This window comes from Schistocerca serialis, unplaced genomic scaffold (genome assembly GCF_023864345.2).
Source record: "Schistocerca serialis cubense isolate TAMUIC-IGC-003099 unplaced genomic scaffold, iqSchSeri2.2 HiC_scaffold_1400, whole genome shotgun sequence".
Lineage (NCBI taxonomy): Eukaryota > Metazoa > Arthropoda > Insecta > Orthoptera > Acrididae > Schistocerca > Schistocerca serialis.
The window spans coordinates 4,055,455-4,079,606 of record NW_026047626.1 but is presented as its reverse complement, the minus strand read 5'-3'; the positions used below and the strand labels follow the sequence as shown (position 1 = coordinate 4,079,606).

Sequence of the window (24,152 nt, the reverse complement as noted above, 5' to 3'; positions counted from 1 at the left end):
TGGGTCACTCCTTCTATTCTGTCGAGGAGTTCCTTCAAAAAGTAAGCTGATTCTTGTTGTATTGCTTGCACTTACTTAAACTTATGGATTGACATTTTTCAGGTTCATAGACATTTTATTTCTATCTGTCATTACTTTTATGTAGTAATTTCATGTACTGACACGTTCCATGACCTTAGAGATTTGCTCCTCAGTTTGGTTCTATAGAACCTGACGTGTAAGTAAATAAATAAATAAATAGAAGACTCTTAGTTTAAAAAAGGCAATGATTTCATGTCTGGCACACAGTATTCAACTACCAGAAAGTTTCAGATAAGCTCAAACTCTGGTGCTGAGTGCAAATTCATTGATATTTTTACATTCTTGCATGGAGTGTACGTGTTTGTTTCTTTTTAGCTTCTGAGCTCGAATCTTGTGTGTTGCAGGCGGTCAGTGTTTAGTGAGGGGGTCTATCAGCAGCGGCTCCTCTCCTTTCGTGACGACTTTGGTGCGCTGTGTGAGGAGCAACTGCCGAACGCAACACAAATGTTTAGTCTCGCCGACGCACTGTACTCCTTCTATAGTTACGAGTGGATCGAACTACTATACGCAAATTCAGATTACATCGAGGTTGTCGGTAAGTTTAGTAGCGGGACTCATTCACTTCATTCTTGTGCATTGCTGACTGTCGACTTTATTCTGAACAGAGGAATGAGGTTCAAGGAGACCTCAGCATATCCAATTATATTCTGTGGCTTTCAGTGTCGTGAAAGATAATTGATGGTATATTTTTGATCGACAATTTCATGACTAGCTGACGTTGCTCGCCAGCCAGTGTGGCCGAGCGGTTCTAGGCGCTACAGTCTGGAGCCGCACGACCGCTATGGTCGCAGGTTCGAATCCTGCCCCGGGCATGGATGTGTGTGATGTCCTTAGGTTAGTTAGGTTTAAGTAGTTCTAAGTTCTAGGGGACTGATGACCTGAGATGTTAAGTCCCATAGTGCTCAGAGCCATTTCTTTGACGTTGCTCCATCTACATCTATTACAAGCTGACTACTTGATTTTGAGGTTAAATTGACTCCTGCAAGTATCACAGTTCAGTTATTTAATTTGCCTAGGTGACATCTAAAATCAATTTAGATGGTCTAAAGATATATACTAAATTTTAGAATGTTTAGACGAGATGACAACAAAGACTCTCCTTATGACAAGAATATAACGGTTGCATTGTTTTCCCGCTACAAAGTATTGGATCACTGCAGGTTCTGGCCCAAAACTCTGACTAATCATGTATCAGGATATTTATGCGGTATCAAAAAAATGGTTCAAATGGCTCTGAGCACTATGGGACTTAACTTCTGAGGTCATCAGTCCCCTAGAACTTAGAACTACTTAAACCTAACTAACCTAAGGACATCACACACACCCATGCCCGAGGCAGGATTCGAACCTGCGACCGTAGCGGTCTCGTGGTTCCAGACTGTAGCGCCTAGAATATGCGGTGTCACATTGCAGGTGAATCAACTGGGCATGGCATAAACAACACAGGTGTCAAGATTCGAAGGGGGGGGGGGGGCGGGGTGGGACCAGTACCCGTGGTGCTCGTGGAATTGTTCTTATTTGAGGACTAGCTTACCACCCACAATGGTAAATTTCATTCTAATCTATGTAGGGTGTTCGGAAATTCCCTTTACAGACTTCTACTACTCGTAGAGAGGAGTGACCACGTAATATTTTCAATAGGAATTCATGTCGGAAAACTTATGGTATCCGTTCTACAATGGTTTCAATTCAGATGTGTAGCCCATCCACGTCTGCTTAAGGAAAGAGACAGGTGTCAGGGTTGCTTGTCCTGGTATGCAGTAGTATAGACAGGATGACGTGTTCTACGTCAGATAGGCCCCCAATGTCTCTTCCTTACTGCTAGACCTATTGAATGCCTGTACGTCTCTGATCCAGCAAACGTGATTCAGTAAACGTTTTCCACAGTACACAGACATGCTTCTTGTGTATGGCGAAGCTCCCAGGAATGGTAGAGTCGCTAGTCAGCTGTATCATGCACATTTTCCGCGACTTTGTATGCCATTGCCCAATGCAGTTTCTCTGAGAAGCAGATACCTTCACCATGAGGAGGCAGGGTTAAGGTGCTCTATAACAGCGATGATCTCCTGAATTTGAAGAACATGTACTGCACTGCAGTGTAGAAATACAACCAATGGGTACTCGAACAATTGTACGTGCACTGGGTGTTAGACACACAATCGTCAGGAACGTTCTCTGTGAGCAACAATTACACCAGTACTACTTACACAGGGTACACAATGGGCGCAGCAAATATTCATCAAAACGTTGCCTACTGCATTTGGTTCCTGCACTGCTGCGTACACAAAGGTCCCGAGTTCGAGTCTCGGTCGGGCACACAGTTTTAATCTGTCAGGAAGTTTCATATCAGCGCACACTCCGCTGCAGAGTGAGAATCTCATTCACGTCCAAGGATTTCGACACTATTTTGGTATTTACGTGTAGACAGGTATTCTGGACGGTCATGTGTTTGGGTCATACCTCCTTTCACTCAAACTAACTGGTCCTGCGCGTTTGATCTTCCACAAAAATTATTGAGCTTGTTCTTGGACGTTGTGCTACTGAATGTCTATCAGCAAATGTGATTTGAGTATGATGGTGCTTCACCTCACTTCTCACGTGCGATTTGGAGACATCTCAACAGACCATATGGCAAAAGATGGATAGGCCGAGGTGGTCCCACCGACTTGCCAGCGCGATCGCGGGGTTTAACTCTATAGACTGTTTCTTGTAGGGTGGAGAATCGTGTAGACACAGAGGGAGATCTGCTGCATTAGAAATTGAAGAGACAAAATATGGGATGGAGATTGTATACCATAACAAGCTTCGTTGGTACAATGTCTACAACAATGCTGGTCGTCGCCACATCGAGCCAGTGGTGTAATGCAACAGTATTGTCCTGTGTGTACAGTATGCTATGTTCCTTTTTTGTTTTGGAATAATGGAAACGTGTAATGCTTCAATGTTCATACAAACAAATATGCTTATGTGATAAATGGATGTTTGATTATGTTTCCTTTCGAACTTTTACCTAATAGTTGTACTGTGTCGCGCCTAATTTAATTGCTCAACCAGAAGTGGAAATTTAAACATCTGAACTAAAAGCGTCATCGAACGGAAACGTATATTTCTGGACGTGGGATCCTGTTCAAAATATTATGTACTCACTGCCCTATACAAGACCTAAAAGTCTGTAACAGGAATTTCTGAAAATCCTTTGTAAGGTGAAAAAATCATAGGATACCTCCTAGTATCACATCAGACCTCTTTTTGCCCATTGCAGTCTAGCAACTCGACGTGGCACGGACTCAAATGGTTCAAATGGCTCTACGCACTATGGGGCTTAAGATCTGTCGTAATCAGTCTCCTAGACTTAGAGCTGCTTAAACCTAACTAACGTAAGGACATCACACACATCCATGCCCAAGGCAGGATTTGAACCTGCGACCGCAGCAGCTGCTTGGTTCCAGACTGAAGCGCCTAGAACCGCTCGGCCACTGCGGCCGGCGGTACGGACTCAACAAGTTGTTGAAGCCTTTGCAGAAATATTGAACCATGCTGCGTCTATAGCCTTCCATAATTGTGGAAGTGTTTCTGGTGCACGAATTGACGTCTCGACTACATCACATAAATGAAATGTTCTATAGGTTTCATACTGGGCGATCTGGGTGAGCACATAATTCGTTCTAATTGTCCAGAATGTTCATCAGACCAATCACAAACAACTGTAACCTGCTGATATTCCTAAGAACGACTATCATTGGTTGGGAGCAATAAGTCCGTGAATGGCTTACAAATGGTCTCCAGAAGCTCAATGTAACAATTTGCAGTCAATGGCAGTTGAGTTTGACCAAACGATCCAGCCAATTCCATGCCAACACATCGCACACCATAATGGAGCCACCACCACCTTGCACAGTAGCTTGTTCACAACCTGGGTCCTTGGCTTCATGGGTTCTGCACCACACTCGAACCCTACCACCAGCTCTAACGAAATGAAATCAGAACTCGTCTGACCAGGTTTTCCAGTCGTACTGTTAACAAGGCACTTACGTCGGTTGTCTGCTGCCATAGCCCATTAACCCCAATCTGCACCATATTGTCCTAACATACACGTTCACCGTATGTCCCACATTGATTTCCCTCGTTGTTTCACTCAGTGTAGCTTCTCTGTTAATCACTGACAACTCTATATAAACACCATTGCTCTCGATCGTTAAATGAAGTCTGTTGGCTTCTGCGTTGGCCATGGTGAGAGGTAATGTCCAAAATAAGGCATTCTCAGTTAACTCTCGACACTTTGGGTATTGAATTCCCTAACGATTTATGAAATGGAATGCCCCATGCTTCTATCTCCAATTAACATTCCCTGTTCAAAGTCAGTTAATTCCTTTCACATAGGAAACATTTTGACATGAATCACCTGACTATAAATGTCAACTTCACCAATGCACTGCCCTTTTATACCTTGTGTACTGGACATATGCATATCACTATCAGCTTCGCGTCATCTGCGCCACACTCGAACCGTATCATCACGTCTTTCCTACTGAAATTGGCTCATCTGACCGCATTTTCCAGTTTTCTAGGTATCTTCTGCTGCCATAGCCCATTAACGCCAAATTTCGGCAAACTGATCTGCTGTATACGTTAGTGGTGTGTCCAAGTTTGATTTCTGTGGTTCATTCACGCAATGTTGCTTCCCCGTTGTCACTGATAACTCTGTGCAACCACTGCCACCGTCGCTCGTTAAATGAAGTCCGTCGGCCACTGCACTGTCTGTCGTGAGAAGTAACGCCTGCAATTCTGTATTATCGGCGTCCTCTTGACACAGCTGACCTCGGAATATTGAATTCCCTAACGATTTCCGAAATGGAATGTCTCATGTGTCTAGCTCCAACTACGGTTCCGTGCTCGAAGTCTGTTACTTTCTCTCGTGCAGCCATAATCACGTCGGAAACATTTTAAAATAAATCACCTGAGTATAAACGACAGCTCCGACAATCCACTGCCCCTTTATACCTTGATACCTTGATACCACCATGATTATGTGTGCATAACGCTATCCCATGACTAGTGTCAACTCAGCGCATCATTTGCTGTGGAGTGTTGGAATGAGCAAGTAGCGTATTTTCTCGACATAATTGAAAACCAGTGTTAGTTGAAAAATGGCTCTGAGCACTGTGGGACTCAACTGCTGAGGTCATAAGTCCCCTAGAACTTAGAACTACTTAAACCTAACTAACCTAAGGACAACACACACATCCATGCCCGAGGCAGGATTCGAACCTACGACCGTGGTGGTGGTGGTGGTGGTTAGTGTTTAACGTCCCGTCGACAACGAGGTCATTAGAGACGGAGCTCATGCTCGGGTTAGGGAAGGATTGGGAAGGAAATCGGCCGTGCCCTTTCAAAGGAACCGTCCCAGCATTTGCCTGAAGCGATTTAGGGAAATCACGGAAAACCTAAATCAGGATGTCTGGAGACGGGATTGAACCGTCGTCCTTCCGAAAGCGAGTCCAGTGTGCTAACCACTGCGCCACCTCGCTCGGTTCTACGACCGTAGCGGTCGCGCGGATCCAGACTGTAGCGCCAGAACCGCTCGGCCACCAGCGGCCGGCCCAATGTTAGTTATCATATAAAGTAATGAATTAGGAATTCATAATTCTTGAACACAAAATGTACCTGATATTCTTCCCCACAAATGCGGATAGCACGAAATAAAATCAAGTCCTCTTCCACATCACAACTGCTCATGTCACCACCACATGGCTGCAGTGAAAACATGACAATAGTTTGAACTTCCTCCTGCGATTTTCTTTCCTCACACACACACACACTTGATGATTTTAAATAAAAGACAGTCACAACATAAGGAAACTGGAAGAGATTTGCAGTGTTGTGGAGCGTCTCCAAACTCATCTGTCGCAGTGATGGGATAGCTGATGACTCTGTGTTCTGTTTCCATTGACTGCTCATACTGCAGTCATGTACGTGATCACTATGTAGATGCTAGCCACTCCCAGGAGGTGTTGCCCCTCCCCGGCCGCAGTGGCCGAGCGTTTCTAGGCGCTACAGTCTGGAACCGCGCGACGGCTACGGTCGCAGGTTCGAATCCTGCCTCGGGCATGGATGTGTGTGATGTCCTTAGGTTAGTTACGTTTAAGTAGTTCTAAGTTCTAGCGAACTGATGACCTCAGAAGTTAAGTCCCATAGTGCTCAGAGCGATTTGTTGCCCCTCCACCAAGACTCTTTCTCCATCTAAAACAAGCAGTCAGTCAATTATTATGTGGCAATCAACACTATACAAGTGGATGGATAAGACACCGTCGATGCACTATAATAATAAGGATCACAGTTGAGAGTGTGAACAATTTTAACAATTTTACAGTAATTTCAACACCGACCAATGATGCGACCGCATGCTTCTCAATTTTATTGCCATCGCTAAACTGTCCCTTCTCTACTTTGCAAATGTCATTGCGAATGTAGATAGATGACTGTGCAGTGTCTATTCATTGTTAAATCTCGAACATATACATCATCAAAGTCTACCAGACAGTGATCTACATATTTCTAGCACCTCGAGCATAGTACGTAACTTATGATCTATCTGTATGTAGATGAGAGTCACAGGGTATTCTCGCAGTCATAGGATAAAGTTAGAGACTAAAAGATCCCCTCGCACTGTCTCTGACCAACCCACCCTGCAGCACTGTTACCGATTTAATCTGCAGCTGAGCAGGAATAGACCGCTACAGTCCGCGACTCGTGAATGAATGGAACTTGCCGAGTCCACGCCCATCCAAGTGCATAAGAATACTCCAGATGCGCCCGTGTCGAGGAGGATGGTACCCTTTATCGGTGAATAGTAGTAGAGTTGAAAGTGTTGTGATGTAATAGCAGACGGTTAAAAAGAACAAGAAAGGGGTGGTTTTTATGCATGATGGAGCTGCAGGCAGATGGAGTTCAAAGCATTTTTCTTAAATCAACAATGCTATCAATTCTAAGGTATTGTTCTAGTATCTGGGATCAGTACCAGCAGGGTAATGTCAAGAGAGGACATAAACACGTGCACTCCTAAGACTACAAGGTTCTGCACTTGAAACAGGCTACAACCTTGGATAGGCCTATCGCTTCAGTTTCTGACCTATTAGTCGTATGGAATGCAGCGCTGTTGATATTCAAATATAAGAAATATTCTTCCAGCGCATGACATACATCCCTCGTGAAGGCCTCTCTACAATTAACTATGGTAACAAACAGTAAAATGAAAAAAACTACTTCCTTAAAACATCGGCTCCGTGTGATACATGCACAATATAACTTTCCAGAGATGTACAGCACCCATTGTTCACATGCTATCATGGTTCAGAAATTATACTACGCCTGCATCAGTCCTATATAAAATGATGGTTAGGAACAGAGAATACCTCTTACAAGGAAACAGATAAATGCATAGCAGCGGCGTTTGACATGTGAAATTACACGTCATGCCGCCACTAACTCTAAAGCAGGACATCTGTCAAGCAGATTTCTACACAGGGATTTTAGTGCCTCAAAAATACCTATTGCTTAGAATCATCTTTGTTATGAAAGTGGAGTATCGATTTTTATACGCAAGATGCAACAGGGGAATGGAGTACATGGCATAGATCTTCGTTTGTTTAAAAGAATGTGCCAAAACAGGATGATCACGTTTCATCACACGTCAGATGGAAGTCCTCTGATGACTGAGAGGTTTGCTGTTAACGATTGCAGGTAGACAGTGCTCTAAATTATATACAGAACACTTGCTTGTATAAGAGTCAAACGCATGCAATGTCACATGACTGCTGGATCCTGACAGAACATCAGCAAAAAATAGTCAAATGACCTACAGCAACATCTCCCTCTCTCTCTAGAATGCATCATCAGTCTAACATTAAATCGTACCTCGTTACAGGTCCATCTGAACTGAGCACTCCTTCCACACTCTGTCATCCTTTAACACAGATTCGCGGAAGTTTAGAAGCACATGGTTCTCTGTTTTCCTGGAAAGCGAGTTGACTACTATATTTAGTGATACGATATTCTGCCAAGCCATGTGAAATTACATATGTTCTTTGAATCTGGAGATAGGTGTAGAAAGCAAGCAAGCAGGTCAGAGCCAGAAGCAGTAACGCCTTTGTGCTGAGGGGAACTGACCCAGACTTCGTACAGCAGTTAGGAGAGTGACTTCAGTCTGCTGAGGACGCTCTGGTCATGCGTTTGGCCAGTGTGTATGCGGGGTCCAGTGACATGTGAATGTCACCTGCGGTGGATGAATGTCTGACCTTGCAGGAAATATCTACTGCTCCGAGGAGCATATGTGGTGCATGTGCTTATGCTGTCTGTCTTCGTGGTGTATGTACGAGTGTCTGGCGGTCGAAAGCTACGTGTACACTACAGGCCATTAAAATTGCTACACCACGAAGATGACGTGCAACAGACGCGAAATTTAACCGACAGGAAGCAGATGCTGTGATATGCAAATGATTAGCTTTTCAGAACATTCACACACGGTTAGCGCCGGTGGCGACACATACACTACAACGTACTGACATGAGGAAAGTTTCCAACCCATTTCTCAATACACAAACAGCAGTTGACCGGCGTTGCCTGGTGAAACACTGTTGTGATGCCTCATGTAAGGAGGAGAAATGCGTACCATCACGTTTCCGACTTTGGTAAAGGTTGGATTGTAGCCTACCGCGATTGTGATTTATCGTATCTCAACATTGCTACTCCCGTTGGTCGAGATCCAATGACTGTTAGCGGAATATGGAATCGGTGGGTTCAGGAGGGTAATACGGAACGCCGTGCTGGATCCCGTATCACTAGCAGCCGAGACGACAGGCATATTATCCGCATAGCTGTAACGGATCGTGCAGCCACGTCTCGATTCCTGAGTCAACAGATGGGGATGTTTGCAAGACGACAACCATCTGCACGAACAGTTCGACGACGTTGGCAGCAGCATGGACTATCAGCTTGGAGACCACGGCTGCGGTTACCCCTGACGCTGCATCACAGACAGGAGGGCCTGCGATGGTGTACTAGAGGACGAACCAGGGTGCACGAATGGCAAAACGTAGTTTTTTCGGATGAATCCAGGATCTGTTTACAGCATCATGGTGGTCGCATCCGTGTTTGGCGACATCGCGGTGAACGTACATTGGAAGCGTGAATTCGTCTTCGTCCGCAGCTCGTGATCGTGCGATAGCGTTCTCGCTTCCCGCGCCCGGGTTCCCGGGTTCGATTCCCGGCGCGGTCAGGGACTTTCTCTGCCTCGTGATCACTGGGTGTTGTGCGATGTCCTTAGGTTAGTTAGGTTTAAGTAGTTCTAAGTTCTAGGGGACTGATGACCATAGATGTTAAGTCGCATAGTGCTCAGAGCCTTTTGAACCATTTTTTGTATCCGTCTTCGCCATACTGGCGTACCACCTGGCGTGATCGTATGGGGTACTATTGGTTACACGTATCGGTCACCTCTTGTTCGCATTGACGGCACTTCGAACAATGGACGTTACATTTAAGATGTGTTGCGACCCATGGCTCTACCCTTCATTCAATCCCTGCGGAACCCCACATTTCAGCAGGATAATGCACGAGCGCATCTTGCAAGTTCTGTACGGGCCTTTCTGGATACAGAAAATGTTCGACTGCTGCCCTGGCCAGCACATTCTCCAGATCTCTCACCAATGGAAAACGTCTGGTCAATGGTGGCCGAGCAACTGGCTCGTCACAATACGCCAACCAGTCACTACTCTTGATGAACTGTGGTATCGTGTTGAAGCTGCTTTGCTGGACTGCAGGTACAAAGGCTTTTTTACATGTGATGAGTGTTTGTGGACTGCATTATTTCGGCTGTGTAAGAGTTGTGATCATGTTTGCAGAGCGTTATACACACATTATTACACCAATTTTGAGCCTAATGAAGTTGCACCTGTACACGCCATCCAAGCTCTGTTTGACTCAATGCCCAGGCGTATCAAGGCCGTTATTACGGCCAGAGGTGCTTGTTCTGGGTACTGATTTCTCAGGATCTATGCACCCAAATTGCGTGAATATGTAATCCCATGTCAGTTCTAGTATAATATATTTGTCCAATGAATACCCGTTTATCATCTGCATTTCTTCTTGGTGTAGCAATTTTAATGGCCAGTAGTGTAATTATATGCATGATTGAAAAGGGACGATTTTATATGGCGCAGGATACGAATTGTATGTTTACTACATCGACACGGTATGTGGTGATATATTGCCAGGTTGGAGATCGCTTCCACGCTGTAGTATTGAAGCTTCTGTCCTTAGTTGCAGAGCAGTATAATTGAGCAGGTGTCTTTCAGTATTTGACGGTCTATAGACCAGTTTTGCAGGATTTAACTGTCAGTGCAATGTGGCGATCCTTACAAAATAGTTTTGCCGCTGAAAGTCTCGTCTGCAGAAAAAAATGGCAGACTCTGCTCCCGCACCAGCAGCAGCTGCAGTTTGGCAGGTAAACTCAGTAGGAGCCACTGATAATGATCCACTCATTCACAAGACATCCTATGTGCTGGGACATAGGAGCCTCTACATAGCGGGGAGAACGTTTACTGTTTCAGAGATGTTTGTTTGTTGAAAGCAGGACGTCACGATTTCCAGAAAGACTAGCATGGGATGTCTCGTTAGGACGATCAGGAAGAATGCATTCGGTATTATCTTGAGCTGTTTTCGTAAACAGCTCCTGTTAGGGCAAGAATTTCCATGGAGACAAGTTGAGACATCACGAAAGCTCCTACAACATTAAGAAAAGCGACTGTTAACTATTTCTGCGACAGTTTACCATTTCCTTGAGGTGCTGTTATGTGATGGATGGGCTCTGCTATTATGAGGATAAGTAAGAATGAATTCAGTATTATTCTGGACTATTTTGGTTAACACTTTCTGAAAGCCTTGCAGAAGATTTCTATAGCCCTTCCAGAGGGATACTTGGCTGTTATATATGTAGACATGAGACATCAGGATAACACTGACAGCCTTTTAACTGTGCCTGCACGGGTGAGTCGCTACACAGAAATCTCTCGCTTGGCAATTAAGCCTCTGCAGCTCTGAAAGCTATGTGTGAGCCATGTAAACACGTATATGGCTAGACGTATCTGGCATGTCCTGTCTGTATCGCTAGGAACAGTGCATCCTGTGCTATACTGGGAAGGATTCCAAAAGATTTCTATAGTGTGTCCAGAGGGAACCTTGGCTCTTACTTACATAGACATACTACGTCTCTATAACACTGAAACCTTATAACTGTGCTTGCTATGGTGAGTCGCTTGGCAATTAGTTCTTTGCTGGACTGCAGGTACAAAGGCTTTTTTACATGTGATGAGTGTTTGTGGACTGCATTATTTCGGCTGTGTAAGAGTTGTGATCATGTTTGCAGAGCGTTATACACACATTATTACACCAATTTTGAGCCTAATGAACGTGTCTGTTGCATCAATGTACTGCTTTATTTTGTGAACATTACTGTAGGCTGTGCAATGCATTATTTCGACGGTTTATAATTAGTGAGCGTGTTTGAAGAGCATTATTTCGGTAATTTACGAGTAGTTTGCGTGTCTGTTGCATTATTTTCTGAGCATGTCTGTAGGTTATGCAATGCATTACTTAGACAGATTGCAATTAGTGAGCATGGTTGCAGAGCGTTTTACATGCATTATTTTGACAATTTACGAGTTGTTTGCGTGTCTGTACATCAGTGTACTTCATTATTTTGGTAATTTACCAGTAGTTTTCAGGTCTGTAAGCTATTTACTGTGACCCCAAGCACATCAGGGCGAGTGTTTTGTACCAGTGTAACAAATAAATTACGTCAAATCCGTCCCAAAATAAATTGTTCCAAAATAAATAAAGCACACTCCTTCCTCTCTCCAGCAGCTGGACAGAGACTGAGTCCTTTTCCCAACATTTTTCCTCCAGACCACCATGGGACGACAGCGCCCTCTGGTGTACTAGGTCAGTGGGACTTCGGACCTCATTGCGAGCACACTGGATTGAGCTACTGCCTATGACAACTGCATGCAAAATAAAGTCTTTCGTCAATCCTATCCAGCAGCCAATCATAGGTTTGTGTCCTTTTCCCACCAATTCCATGGAAGACGTGGCGGTTGGATGATAGGTTTGTGGAGGTAGCCTAAGTGACCTATTTTCCCACCAAAATTTGAACTTCCCACCATGACATCATTAGGATGTTGCCACCTCTATCGCCACCATCTGGGATTCGCCACCTTGAATAAATTTGGCAACAATGCAATGTGGGGCTGTGCTCTCTTTGCCCTACTACTGTCATTGTGCTGCCAATATTTACTGATGGTATAGTGTGTATGCACCCTTGTTTCATCTGTATACTGCACGTTTCTCCACATCTTTCTCATTTTTTCTCGAAGTCCTGAAAAGGCGTATATTCCACAATACAATGTATTCTGTCTCAACCAGAAATGTTCGTCTGCCCTTACATTTTCTTAAAAGGATACCCCATATTCTTGAAATTTTCCAGATAGTGGTTCGTTTCCAAGTGAAATTAATGTCTTTATCCTCCTTCACTCAACTGTAAGAATTTGGAAGAGTAGCGCTGTAATATTCCAAGAACTTTCTTTAGAGTAAACACTTCTCAAAGTCATCGAGACACTTTGTTTCTTCTTCAGTCTCTCCTTGCTTGGTGTTAGAATTTTCTGAGCACTCTATCTAACTTTCTAAACATCGTTCACAACATTACGCACTGTCCTCACACTCTTTCCTGCTGCGGCTGCTGCTCTCACCAGAGCCTGCTTCTAACGGTATCAGCAAACATTTCCGTTTTTCTTCTTGACAGAACTGAACTACGTTATTAATCAAGCCTTCTCTGTCGGAACATATTCTTCGATACCGTATATTTTGCGCGATCACTGTCCTTTTCAGCAGACGCTAGGAATACACAGCAGCACTATGACAACAATGTGAAGCCACGCACGTCATTTGTGTACTTTCGAGTATTGTCGGACGCCTTCGGCCCTGTCAGTGTATGAATAAAGCCTAGTTCGTGTTCTGCCGTCGGTACGTCACGAAAAAATCTTCCTTGTAAATATTTATACCCTGCACATCATGTCTGTACCAGCACACTGGTAAATAGAATAGTTTATAAGTTTTATCTGCTGCTAGCCCTCCAAGTTCAATTAGTTTCTAGTGTAGATATAGCGTTCCCAGTCCATATGAAGTGTATATATTATCAACCAGTGCTCTGTTGACTGTGTCTCCTGTTCATCGAAAATTTAAATATTTTTTTGGTTAATAGTCTCCACTACTCCTACTGTTGGGTAAACTGTGGATGTTTTTTCATTTTGTAGTTATTAGTAGTACTAATAGTGTAAAACCGTATCTCTGCATTGAAACAAGAAATTACATTTGAGATGTGAAAAAGAACCAAAAGTGAAATGTATCTATACATACTGCATGCCTAAGAGAAATGAACACATGAATCTCGTCACCATACGTCTTTCTTGTTGTTATTCACAGAAGACCTATTCCCAGTGGATTATATATATACAGGTTGGCTTTCCTACACGTTTCAGCATAAACTACTCTAGAACAAAAAAATGTATTGAAAAACGACTTTCTCTTGCATGTATGTAAGACAGAAGCTCATGAAAATAAATACTGTGAGACATTCTAAAATGTAATCAAATATTAGTTTCAACATTAAGTTATGATTTTTTTAAATGTACACCCCCTAGTATTTCTTACACGATCAATAACATGCGAAAGAGAATGGCGTTGGTTACATTGTAGTACATCAATTACATCCCAAGAAATTTCAAAGTGAAGTTGGCACTTGAAACAAACGGAACGCACGACTATTGCATATCTCGAGATGTAAGCATGAACTCGATGTTGCTCATAATCACAATGTGATTGACGTATGTAATCTTACTTTCACTGTTGTCACGACGACTGAAAGTAATAACAGTCTTGAATAGCTGCATACTTGTAGAGACCACGCATCCATGTGCTCTTTTCCTTGCCTTTGATGTAGAGGATGGTATCTGTGTAGTCGAATAATCGACATGATGCTACAATCTCTTTATAGGGTATATCAGGATCGCCCCTGTGAATGCCATGGAAGAAGCATTCTAACCACATTGCACTCCTCCATGGTATAGCACACATCACACCCTGAAAAGGCTTTGGAGATGCAATACTTGCTGAGAATGTCTCTGTTCAGTGGCATCTTTTGTGAATGCTGTTAATCCAATGTCTTTAAGTATGAACTGGTGCTCATCATCATAGAAATGTGGAAGGTCTACAATGATGTTCACACTTTGAGATGACATTCTGAAATGCTCTGTGTATCACACAACACCTGTTATTTTATACAGCTCGCTGCGCAGCACAGTGAGCGAGAAATAGTTAACCATGCAGTCGTGAAGAACTGGAGCATATGGTGCAGTGTGTTCTAGGAAATTTGCTGAAGATTCCAATTCTTGTACATCTGTCGCTCCTGATTTAATTATCTCTTTCTGTTTTGAGCAGTTTACTGCGATGGTTAGAGCCAGCTTCTTAAATTACCATGGGCTGAGAAGACACGCTTCCTCTTCAGTATCTTCACAGTAAGAAGTGTCAAACCTTGCATACATGTCAAATGCTAGACTGTATACATTTTCATCCCACTGTAGCAGTAATTTGTCATAAGGACAGAATTTCGATTTCAAGTAGACTCTGTCTTTAATTAACTTGTAACTGTCAAATTCAGATGGATCATTTGCTACATTCCCTCTTCTATCATTCTCAAAGCCAAGTATGATGAATCTGGGTGTCACCAGTTGAACAGAGGTTTTAGTAGTCCATGTTTGAACGGCTGCTGTAGGTAGCACAGGTTATTCAAAAAGCTCTCATGAAAGGGAATTTAATTGTAGATATGCACCAGCATATGAAAAGCTACAAACACCCCTCATCTGCTACATTCATGTGAGGCATTTACCATATTCTTGCATTGCTGACGATCTCATTCCCCTCTTGGGTTTCTTGAATGTATGAATTGATATCTATAGCACTCTGAACCGGAATAAGTTTCTGTTCAGCATTCATAATAATTCACATGTCCTCAAAATACCCCATAAGCCCTTTTATACATATGCATTTAGTAAATTTCTTGTACTATTCCACTGTTCTACGCACTGGGTCACCAATGAAACATCCTGCATTTCCTAAACCTTTCAAATTCGAGGATGATGCAGAGACATATGTTTTAAGGGTTGACAGTATGCCTGCATTATATATAGTCAGTCTCAACCCCATTAAATTTATATTATATCTCCTGAAACATTAATGCTAAAGCATTATGTGTAAGTTTCGGTCTCTCTGTATCAGTTCCAGCCGTTTTTTGAAATGCTTCATCCAGATATATGAAATTATTGCATGGAAGGGTTAAAGTGTCTTGGTGCTGGACAACAATCCTAATTTCTTGTTAAATGTGGTTGACGCATAAGGTTTATGCGAGAAGCATTCCTAACATATAATTCACTCATCATATTCTATGGGGACATTTCTATTAAGTGACATCATTGCAAGGTTTCAGTAGTACTTACTTAAGAAACTCATAGTTCGCAGTTGTTATCACCTTGTGTTTGAGCTGTGAAGTGCTGTTGTGTGGGATGAATATGCTGGTTTTATACCTTATGCCCATCCTGCCTTAGATGTAGTCGTACAATGATTTCCTCAGCACAAAAGTCAAGAAGTTGATTATTCTGGTCCACAATATACAACTCCAGATAATCCAACATCTGAACTGTCAGTGGAAGGTATATAGCATTGGTAGGATTCTCAATAATCTTATACCCTGATCCAACTGAGGGGAAGAATCAGTAAACTATATGAATCATTCTGTCTTTGAGTTAGGAGTTTGTCGCCATGTTACACTCAATACAGGTTGTACTCACAGGGAATATATCCGCAGTCTGATCAGACTTGTAAAATTTACTGGGATCCTTCGTCAAAACTTGTCCCTTTGTGTAACTCAGTAGTCGTCATATGCTACGCTTCTGGTTAAAGTCAATCGTTTCCCGAATGAGATTTTCACTCTGCAGCGGAGTGTGCGCTGATATGAAACTTCCTGGCAGATTAAAACTATGTGGCGGAGCGAGACCCAAACTCAGGACCTTTGCCTTTCGCGGGCAAGTGCGCTACCATCTGAACTACCCAAGCACGTTTTAAAGTCAATCGTTCCATTCATCGTCCTCATTTCAGATTTAAGTGTACAGATATTTTCACATAGTTCAACCCTTTCCAGACTTTAAAACCTCACTCAAATCGTCAGTATCTTATGTACTGGGTCAATTTCTTCTTATCACTAATTTCCAAAAGCATTTGTTGTTACCCTCTTTGATATTTGGGATGATATCATGTATCTAAAGCCCAGTCAGGGGAATACAGCAATCTCCAATGCTTAAATCTATTATTGGTGGGAAGTAACTCGCACGTAATACTGATGAACATTCCCTTAAAGTCAGTGTATACGACATTATATGTGAAGCTCAACTAGTCAATTGGTGCTTAATGCACCTCCTTATACGCAAATGTCAGTGGGACCACGATGCACAAACGACTGTGTATTGAAGTCTCTATAGCGTCGAGAATTGTAGAACACACATATTCTGCTGGCGAAGTATCGTAGTAGTTCTTCCAGAAGTTGTAGGTCACGACATGTGTCGTAATACTAGACAATATTTATAGTTTTTTCCCCACCCAGTGAGTTCCAGGTCCTCAAACAACAAATAAATTTACAATCGTTCTCAGTATTTCTACACAGTCTTCTCTAGAATATCCTATCTAAACACACAGAGGAATATTCGAATGTTAAATTTTTTTCTAACAAACCTAAACAGATGTATATTTGTAATCGGCCTACCTGGTAGGATATCTTTGTTTTTTTTTTGTTTATGAAGAAACCAAAACATTTCTTGTATGGTTTCCAGTATAGTCCTTTCCAGATGGCTGCTGCATCTTCATGCAGTTCTGTCTTCTTGCTTCCTCTAGTTACTTCTGGGAGTTCTGCTGATTATTGACTGTTCTGGTAATAACAGCAACACCGCCATCCAGTAAACACACCATTGGCAGACATGCAAGGACTGGTATTCAGAAGGGAACAATCTCACCTGACTTCTTGGGTACTGGCAGAACCCTGGGTGACTTAATCAGTTTTCTCTCTTTGTTCCAGAGCGCTTCCTTCTGCATACGTAGCTGCCAGGATACAGTTTTTTAAACATCCCTGCTCCATCTTCTTCTTTTTGTTCTTCTTCTTCATCATCACTGTCTTCTTCTTCTTTAGTTCACAACATGCAGCGTTAATAACTTGCCTGTAATTTGCCCCCAAACTCAATTTAATTTTACCACAAATGGTTTTATCAACTCCAAATGCTGCAGTGTAACCTGTACAAATATCCCTTCTCACACGTATTGCCTTAGCTGTATCAACTAAAATTCGGTCTGTAGAGTGATGTCGTGGAAGATCTTTACTTGCTGCGTATGCAATGTTGTGTTTCATGTGCCTTTGTCAAGCAGATTAATCCCCACATGCTAGTCGTTTTTTAAGGTTTGTTCCAGGTTCACAGTAATTACATCTGGGAATTTATTTTACAACCGCTACTTTGCCAAGAATACCACCACCTTCTCTAATGCATGTATATTATATTACTGTGGCAGTTGTGGTCTGTGCACCCCGTTGTAAGCAAATCATTGGCGTCAGTTCAACTGTTTTATGTTGCAGGAAAACCAAGTCGTTTAACTGGTGCTCTGTTCCCATGATGTTGATAATCTCCATGAGAAACACATATGGTTCCAAGCTCTTCTGCGTTTTCTTTGTGTAAAAGCACCTCCAATTTCAGTACTACCACTATCCTTTAAGATGTAGGTTCTGGGATTTGTTCTCTGCACTTTGGAAACTGTAAATATCTCTCTACCAGTGTGGTAGGTATGACTTCCCAGATGCTGTCTTCTGTTTTGTAATGTGTACTAAATCAGCTAAATTAAATTTCTGTTCGCATTGATGCACCATTTTAATATGATTGTATACTGTATCTAGGAGTCCACTATTGCAAACATCGATTGGTCTCATTTTTATTGTACTGTGTTTGGTTCGATTATACTGTGCAGCTATTTGTAGGAGGATATCTATCCATTTGTATGAACCATAAAGACTAAAGTGAATCCACATGGGAGCTTTCACTGTTCTTGTCAGACATTCCGTGATACTTGCCTTCCATTGTGTGAATGTCGTGTAGTACTGTATTCCATACAGCTTCATCACAGTCTAGAAATATCTGTAGTAAAATTCTTCACCAGGATCGGTTTGAAGGTTGTCAGGGTATTTATTTCCCCTGTCTGCATCAATCACTCAAACACTTGTTCAGCTTCTCTCCCAGTTTCTGTTTTTATCAGTAATGCGCAGGCACATTTAGAGAATGTATCAATGACCATTATAATATGTTTGAAACCACCTTCCACCCATAAATATTCCCTCATATATACAAGATCTGCTTACCATAAGTCATCCAAACTTTCAATTATAGCTTGCCTGTGTGGGTGTGTTTTGTGTGCTGGTTTGTGTAGTTTATAAACTACGTCCTCATGTATATTCAAATACCCTCTCAACCTAAGTTCGGAATTTATTGAAACAGCTTCACTTCAATGGACTGTGTTACCAATAGCAGCTGATGTCATGAGCAGTCATAGTCAATTTATTAGCTCATTGGGATCATTGTATATATACTGTGAGAATCGATTGTTCACTCTTATATGCTGACTGTCAATACCGTCACCACTGCTACGTTCTGCATCTAATACGAATTTTTTAATAGATCTTTATTTCGTACTGCTTTGGCTTGTTGGTGTGCCATCAGCTTTGTTGTGTACATCTGTCAAATGTAATATTTCACTACACTTTTCCAGATCTTTTGGTGAATAATTTATGGTTTTTGAGGGTCTCAGGAAAATAAAGTTAAGTAGACCTAGTGTTCTTTGAAATTCTCTAGCACCAATCTGCATTGTGTTATCTGTTAAACTTATAGGCTGCGGGACCAGAATGTGCGGTTTTACCATGCTGACAACTGTATTCCATCCTGGCAGTGTTGTGATAGTTAACGAAATAGGCAATGACATCATTGTAGTAGCGTAATTTTTCTGAGAGCTACCCAAGAGGTTCAGTAACTGGCTTAAAGGTTTCTCTTAGTGTGTACTACTGCTCCAGATGTCCTAACGTTGTCAGTCGTAATTTCTCTTGAACAACCTTCTGTGCCTCGATGACTTTATGCATAGTCGACATCATGTTGTATATTAATCAGAGTTCTGTGCGGTGTACACCTTACATACATTCTTGTCCACCTTCGTTTCGATTACATCAACGTTTACAGTTAAGTCGTTTAATTTTTTCAGTTAAATGAACCCTATCATTTAACATATTGATCAATATCAGAAGAGTGCTCTAATATTTCTCTAGTGCCCTGCGTACATCCTCAACTTTACATTCCAGGGTCTGAATTTTTGCATCCTTGTAGAAGCGAATGTTCCAGCTATATACACCTATCCCATCATGCCGACTGCTGGCATGCATGCAGATTTCTCCATGGTGTGATGTACAGTCATGTTGTACTCACCTCATTTCATAGAAATATATATAGAAACTCTTGGACGTTTCCTGTATACCTGCCAACATTCAGGTTTCTTGTTTTACCAATAACAAGAAACCTGTACTTCGTGTGACTCCAGCTATATCCAAATATCTTCATAAATTCATTAAATGACATATCACTTCCTAGGTGTCTTTAGTAGATGCGATTTAAATTCGAATTATCTTGTTATAGGGCTATAATGAGGTTTGCATTATCCCTCACAAATTGTTTTGCGATTCTGAAATAAAATACATCAACATCTATATGGCGACCAAAGCAGAAAGATCTTTAAATCTGATCCTGGTTTTCCACAGCAACTTTGTGAAATACGAACACAGTGTTTAACTTACTTTTTTCCAGTGGAGAGATATCACTACTTTTACTGAATGTCCTGTATGTCACACCATTGACACCCTGCCATATCTCCTGTAATAGTTTACATCTGGACTGAAACATCGTTTTTTAAGATACACATACATGCCAAAGTGGACTCAATCAAGGTGTGTTATCACCGACATTGTCCTGCCACAGTTGGATGGACCTATAATTATTGCTCTTCTATTAGCAGGAAGGAGTATCCCATCCTTCTTCTTCTTCTTCACATTTAAGTTATCACAGGACTAGTAACTTACAACAAACTCCTTGTGATAAGGATGCTTCATCCACACTGCTATTGCACTAGTTACTTCAGGTATTGACATGCAGTGGGTTTTACAAAAAAAAGCCACTTAGTTTGATAATAACAATAAGTGTAGCCACTGTAGCACGGTCAGTAACTAGCATCTTACAGACTGAGCTACGATAGCTACACATCTGTACATTATAATGCAATAGTTCTGAAGTACGGAAAACAGGAAAATACGATAATATATTATTTCTTTACACATTATCAATGGTAGATAGGTTGCAGTACATCATGAAAATCCACTGGTTCGTTTTTCGCAGCAGTACAGTATCTCCCAAATAAGTGTTTCTTCTATGCACCAAATTCCACTCGTATTTTTCTCAGACTGACAAGAGCATCTAAAAAATGGGACATTTCACCCATAAATTTAGCATTGATCGCCTCCACGTCTATTGGAGCAAGAGTACCCAACTTTGGTACTGCATTGACGTGCTATGTCCTTCCACACCAGCAGCTGAGAACAGACTAAGCTTTTCCTGCTAATTGCCAGGTGGGGGAGGGAGGGAGAGAGGGCTGGGAATGGGAGGGGAAGTGGACAGGTGAGGAAGTAAGGAGGAGTGGGGGGCAGAAAAAACGCATGATGCCCTTTGGTGATGTTTTCAGTGTGACATTCCACATCCACTGCCAGCATCTTCAATCTTGGAAGGCAGGAGACGAGGTACTGGTGGAATTTAAAGCTGCGAGGACGGGTCGTGAGTCGTGCTTGGGTAGCTCAGTTGGTAGACCACTTACCCACAAAAGTCAAAGGTCGCGAGTTCGAGTCTCGGTCTGGCACACAGTTTTAATCTTCGAGGAAGTTTCATCTTCAACAAATTTTGCGACAACGCAGAGAACACTAGTACGAAGGTGGCCACTCTGCTTTCATTGAATGAATCTCAGATGTCTGTCTTCCACCTTACATGGTTCCAGGTAATTAGTCCTGAATATTTTTGGTTGTAACCTGTTGTAACCGCTTATCACCGATAATTTAGTTAAACAATACCCAATCTTATCGTCCAGAGGCGTCTTGGAATTCACCTACTTATAGTGTACAAGCGCCACAGCCACCACCTAATTGCCATGGTTGTTTTGCAGATGAGGAGTGGCGACTCGAGGACAAAAGCAACGCTACACTCAACGTGGACACTGACTGCATGCAGCTGTTGGCGAACGTCCTGGACCACCCCATATGCCCACTGGAAGACCTGCCACCAGAAACCATTGAGCAGCGCGAGCAGTGCCGTGTGCAGCTGTGGGATGACATGGTGCAAAGGTCGCCCCACATACCTGTGACCAGCTACCTGGCGTACACACAGAGGGTAAATGTCAACCTCTGCCTCTTGGCCTGGATGGCTGTCAATTCGCTTGGTATTTGTCAGGACGTCCCATTTAGTATGATGCAGTCTGTGCATGATGCTCGCTGCTATTTCGATACTCCTGACAACCAATCGTGTCTCGAATCTAAGGATACGTACGCCATCTGCTCTGTTTCCAGAGCTATTGTGTTGCTGAAGTGTCGCGATTTTTTCTTCGTTAACCCTCCTAAGTTATGTGGCGTCTATATTTACAGAAATGGATCTTACTCAATGACGTTGAATGCAAAGTGGTATGAAGGGGGATACAAAGGCTATGGAAAGCCAACAGAAATAACACTGAACTACAAAGAGAGTCTAAACAGTGCCACCTTGAAATACAAGGATTTTAAAATAGACAGCTTAAGGCATTTAGAAATCTCATTTATAGCTGTAAATATTCTCTTCCGTTTGTTGACTGCTGGACTGTACACGTACTTTCCCCATTTAGGTAATTTGCCTGGAAAGATATTCTTGTCCTTTCAGATCACAGGTATAATACAGATCACGTGTTCTGAGATCTTATATCGAATGGCAGGTATTCCCGACTTATCTACGATGATAGTGATCGATAGCGCTCTCACACTTCTCAGCTGTATCTGGTTGAACTCATTCTGCTACCAAATGTACTCATGCATTCGTCATCTCAGGCTACCCAACGACCTACTACCTGCTGAAACAAGAAAGATATTCTGTCATCAGATGCTCCTTGCACTAATAGTCTGCAGTGTATTATGCACAGCGAGTATCGCTCTGGAAAAAACGATTATTAGAATTGGGTTCCACCAGGCTCAAGGCATAGCACAATTTGTCTATTATGTACATATAGCTTCAATGATGCAGGGACCACTGCTGTTCATTCTTTTCATTTGTAACAAGTCAACGCTACCTGTGCTCAAGAACAGAATACTGGCGTGGTGGGACCCAGACATAATCGTTCCAGGACAAGAACTATGTTCATCAGCTGAGAGAAATTTGGCAAACAGAATCAATAAACAATCTCCGATTGCTGACTCGTCGTTTTAATCACCATGAGTAAAGGACTGTTTTCATTGTAGATGGCACTGAAGCCAGTGATCAGTTGTAAGAGTTGAATCTGCGACAAAATTAACTGGGACTGATATCATAAAACCAGTGCCTCTGTTTTCTAATTTGTTCTTGACATATAATGGCATGGTTATTTGAACACACTAGTGCCTGTCGAATTTTAATCCACCGAGATTAATTAATAACTTACTAAAACTGAATCTCCATGAAAATAAGTGGAGCTTTTTGTTACTACTTCTTCTACCCAACCATATTATGAAATATTGACTCGAATCTCTTGTGTCTCGGCGCAAATGGAACACTCCGAGATGCTGTATTCGACTGATCTTGTAATTACTTTAATCTGGGACGTTTACACGACTTTCATCGCTGGCAGTGATTCGTTTATATGAAAATTATTGTACCGGAATAAATCTTTTATTGAGGAGGAAATTTTCGTTGTATGTTTACCTATTTACACATCTTGTTAATTAAAATCACTCATGTTATCTTAAATATGGAAATATGTGTGCAAAAATTGTATATGTGTATGGTTTGTAATTTAAGTAGCATGTGATGACAAATTTCAATGTAAAATTGGGGGCACCGAGAGAGAGAGAACATCTGAAGGGAATTAGTGTGCTGATGGATGTACATTGGCGTTTGTTGTGCTGATTATTGGTTCGATTCGATGGAGTAGCACAAAAAGGTATAGTACAGAATACTAAAATACAGTCTCAATTCTCACGAATTGTTAAAGGACAGAGATTGGAGTAAGGTCGTTTGTAGGACGGCATGGTGACTTATTGAGCGAGAGATACGTAAAGGTGTTATAGAAGCAGGTAAAATTTTATTTGTATCCCCTGCGCTACTCTTAAACAATGAAGCATTTTATTTAATAGGGCATCTATATAAACATTATTGTGGGAGAAAAGGAATACCTACCGGAAGTGAAGCTGTGAGAGCACGTTTTCCATGAGTTAAACTACAAGAATATACTATGTCAAAGTTATTGTTAGTCGTAATCAATAAAAGATCACCCATATGTTAAAATAAAAACTGATTGAGCAACCTAAGCAAACGACACCTTTTTTTCACGAATTTAACATTTAGCCCAACTGAACGTCCTGCCATAAACGGTAGTACATACATTTGCTTTTCAGAAACCGTCTAATTACAACCAACATCACTGTTATACCAGCCATCCAATATCTTAACAGCTAATGTTATGATGTTTAAGAAAGAGGAATTGGTATATTGGATACATCGGAACCAAAGGCTGCAACATCACTCGCCATCTTCAGATGTCACGTGGTAGGCGTGAGGAGGTAGAATAAAGGGAGATGGCAACAA

The 24,152-nt window shown here is 42.0% G+C and overlaps 1 protein-coding gene across 1 annotated transcript; it reads left to right on the top strand.

Annotated features, from left to right (window-relative positions):
* Positions 1-403: 403 nt before the first annotated feature.
* Positions 404-23,739, top strand: LOC126442681 (uncharacterized). Its single transcript, XM_050090735.1, has 2 exons — positions 404-616; positions 21,517-23,739. Exons 1-2 carry the CDS (start codon positions 526-528, stop codon positions 22,797-22,799), a joined length of 1,374 nt encoding a protein of 457 aa, XP_049946692.1. The 5' UTR covers positions 404-525; the 3' UTR covers positions 22,800-23,739.
* Positions 23,740-24,152: the final 413 nt, after the last annotated feature.

Coding starts and splice junctions, on each gene's coding strand:
- LOC126442681 (XM_050090735.1), top strand. CDS start 526: ATGTTTAGTCTCGCCGACGCACTGTACTCCTTCTATAGTTACGAGTGG. Junction 617..21,516: donor AGATTACATCGAGGTTGTCG/GTAAGTTTAGTA, acceptor GTTGTTTTGCAG/ATGAGGAGTGGCGACTCGAG.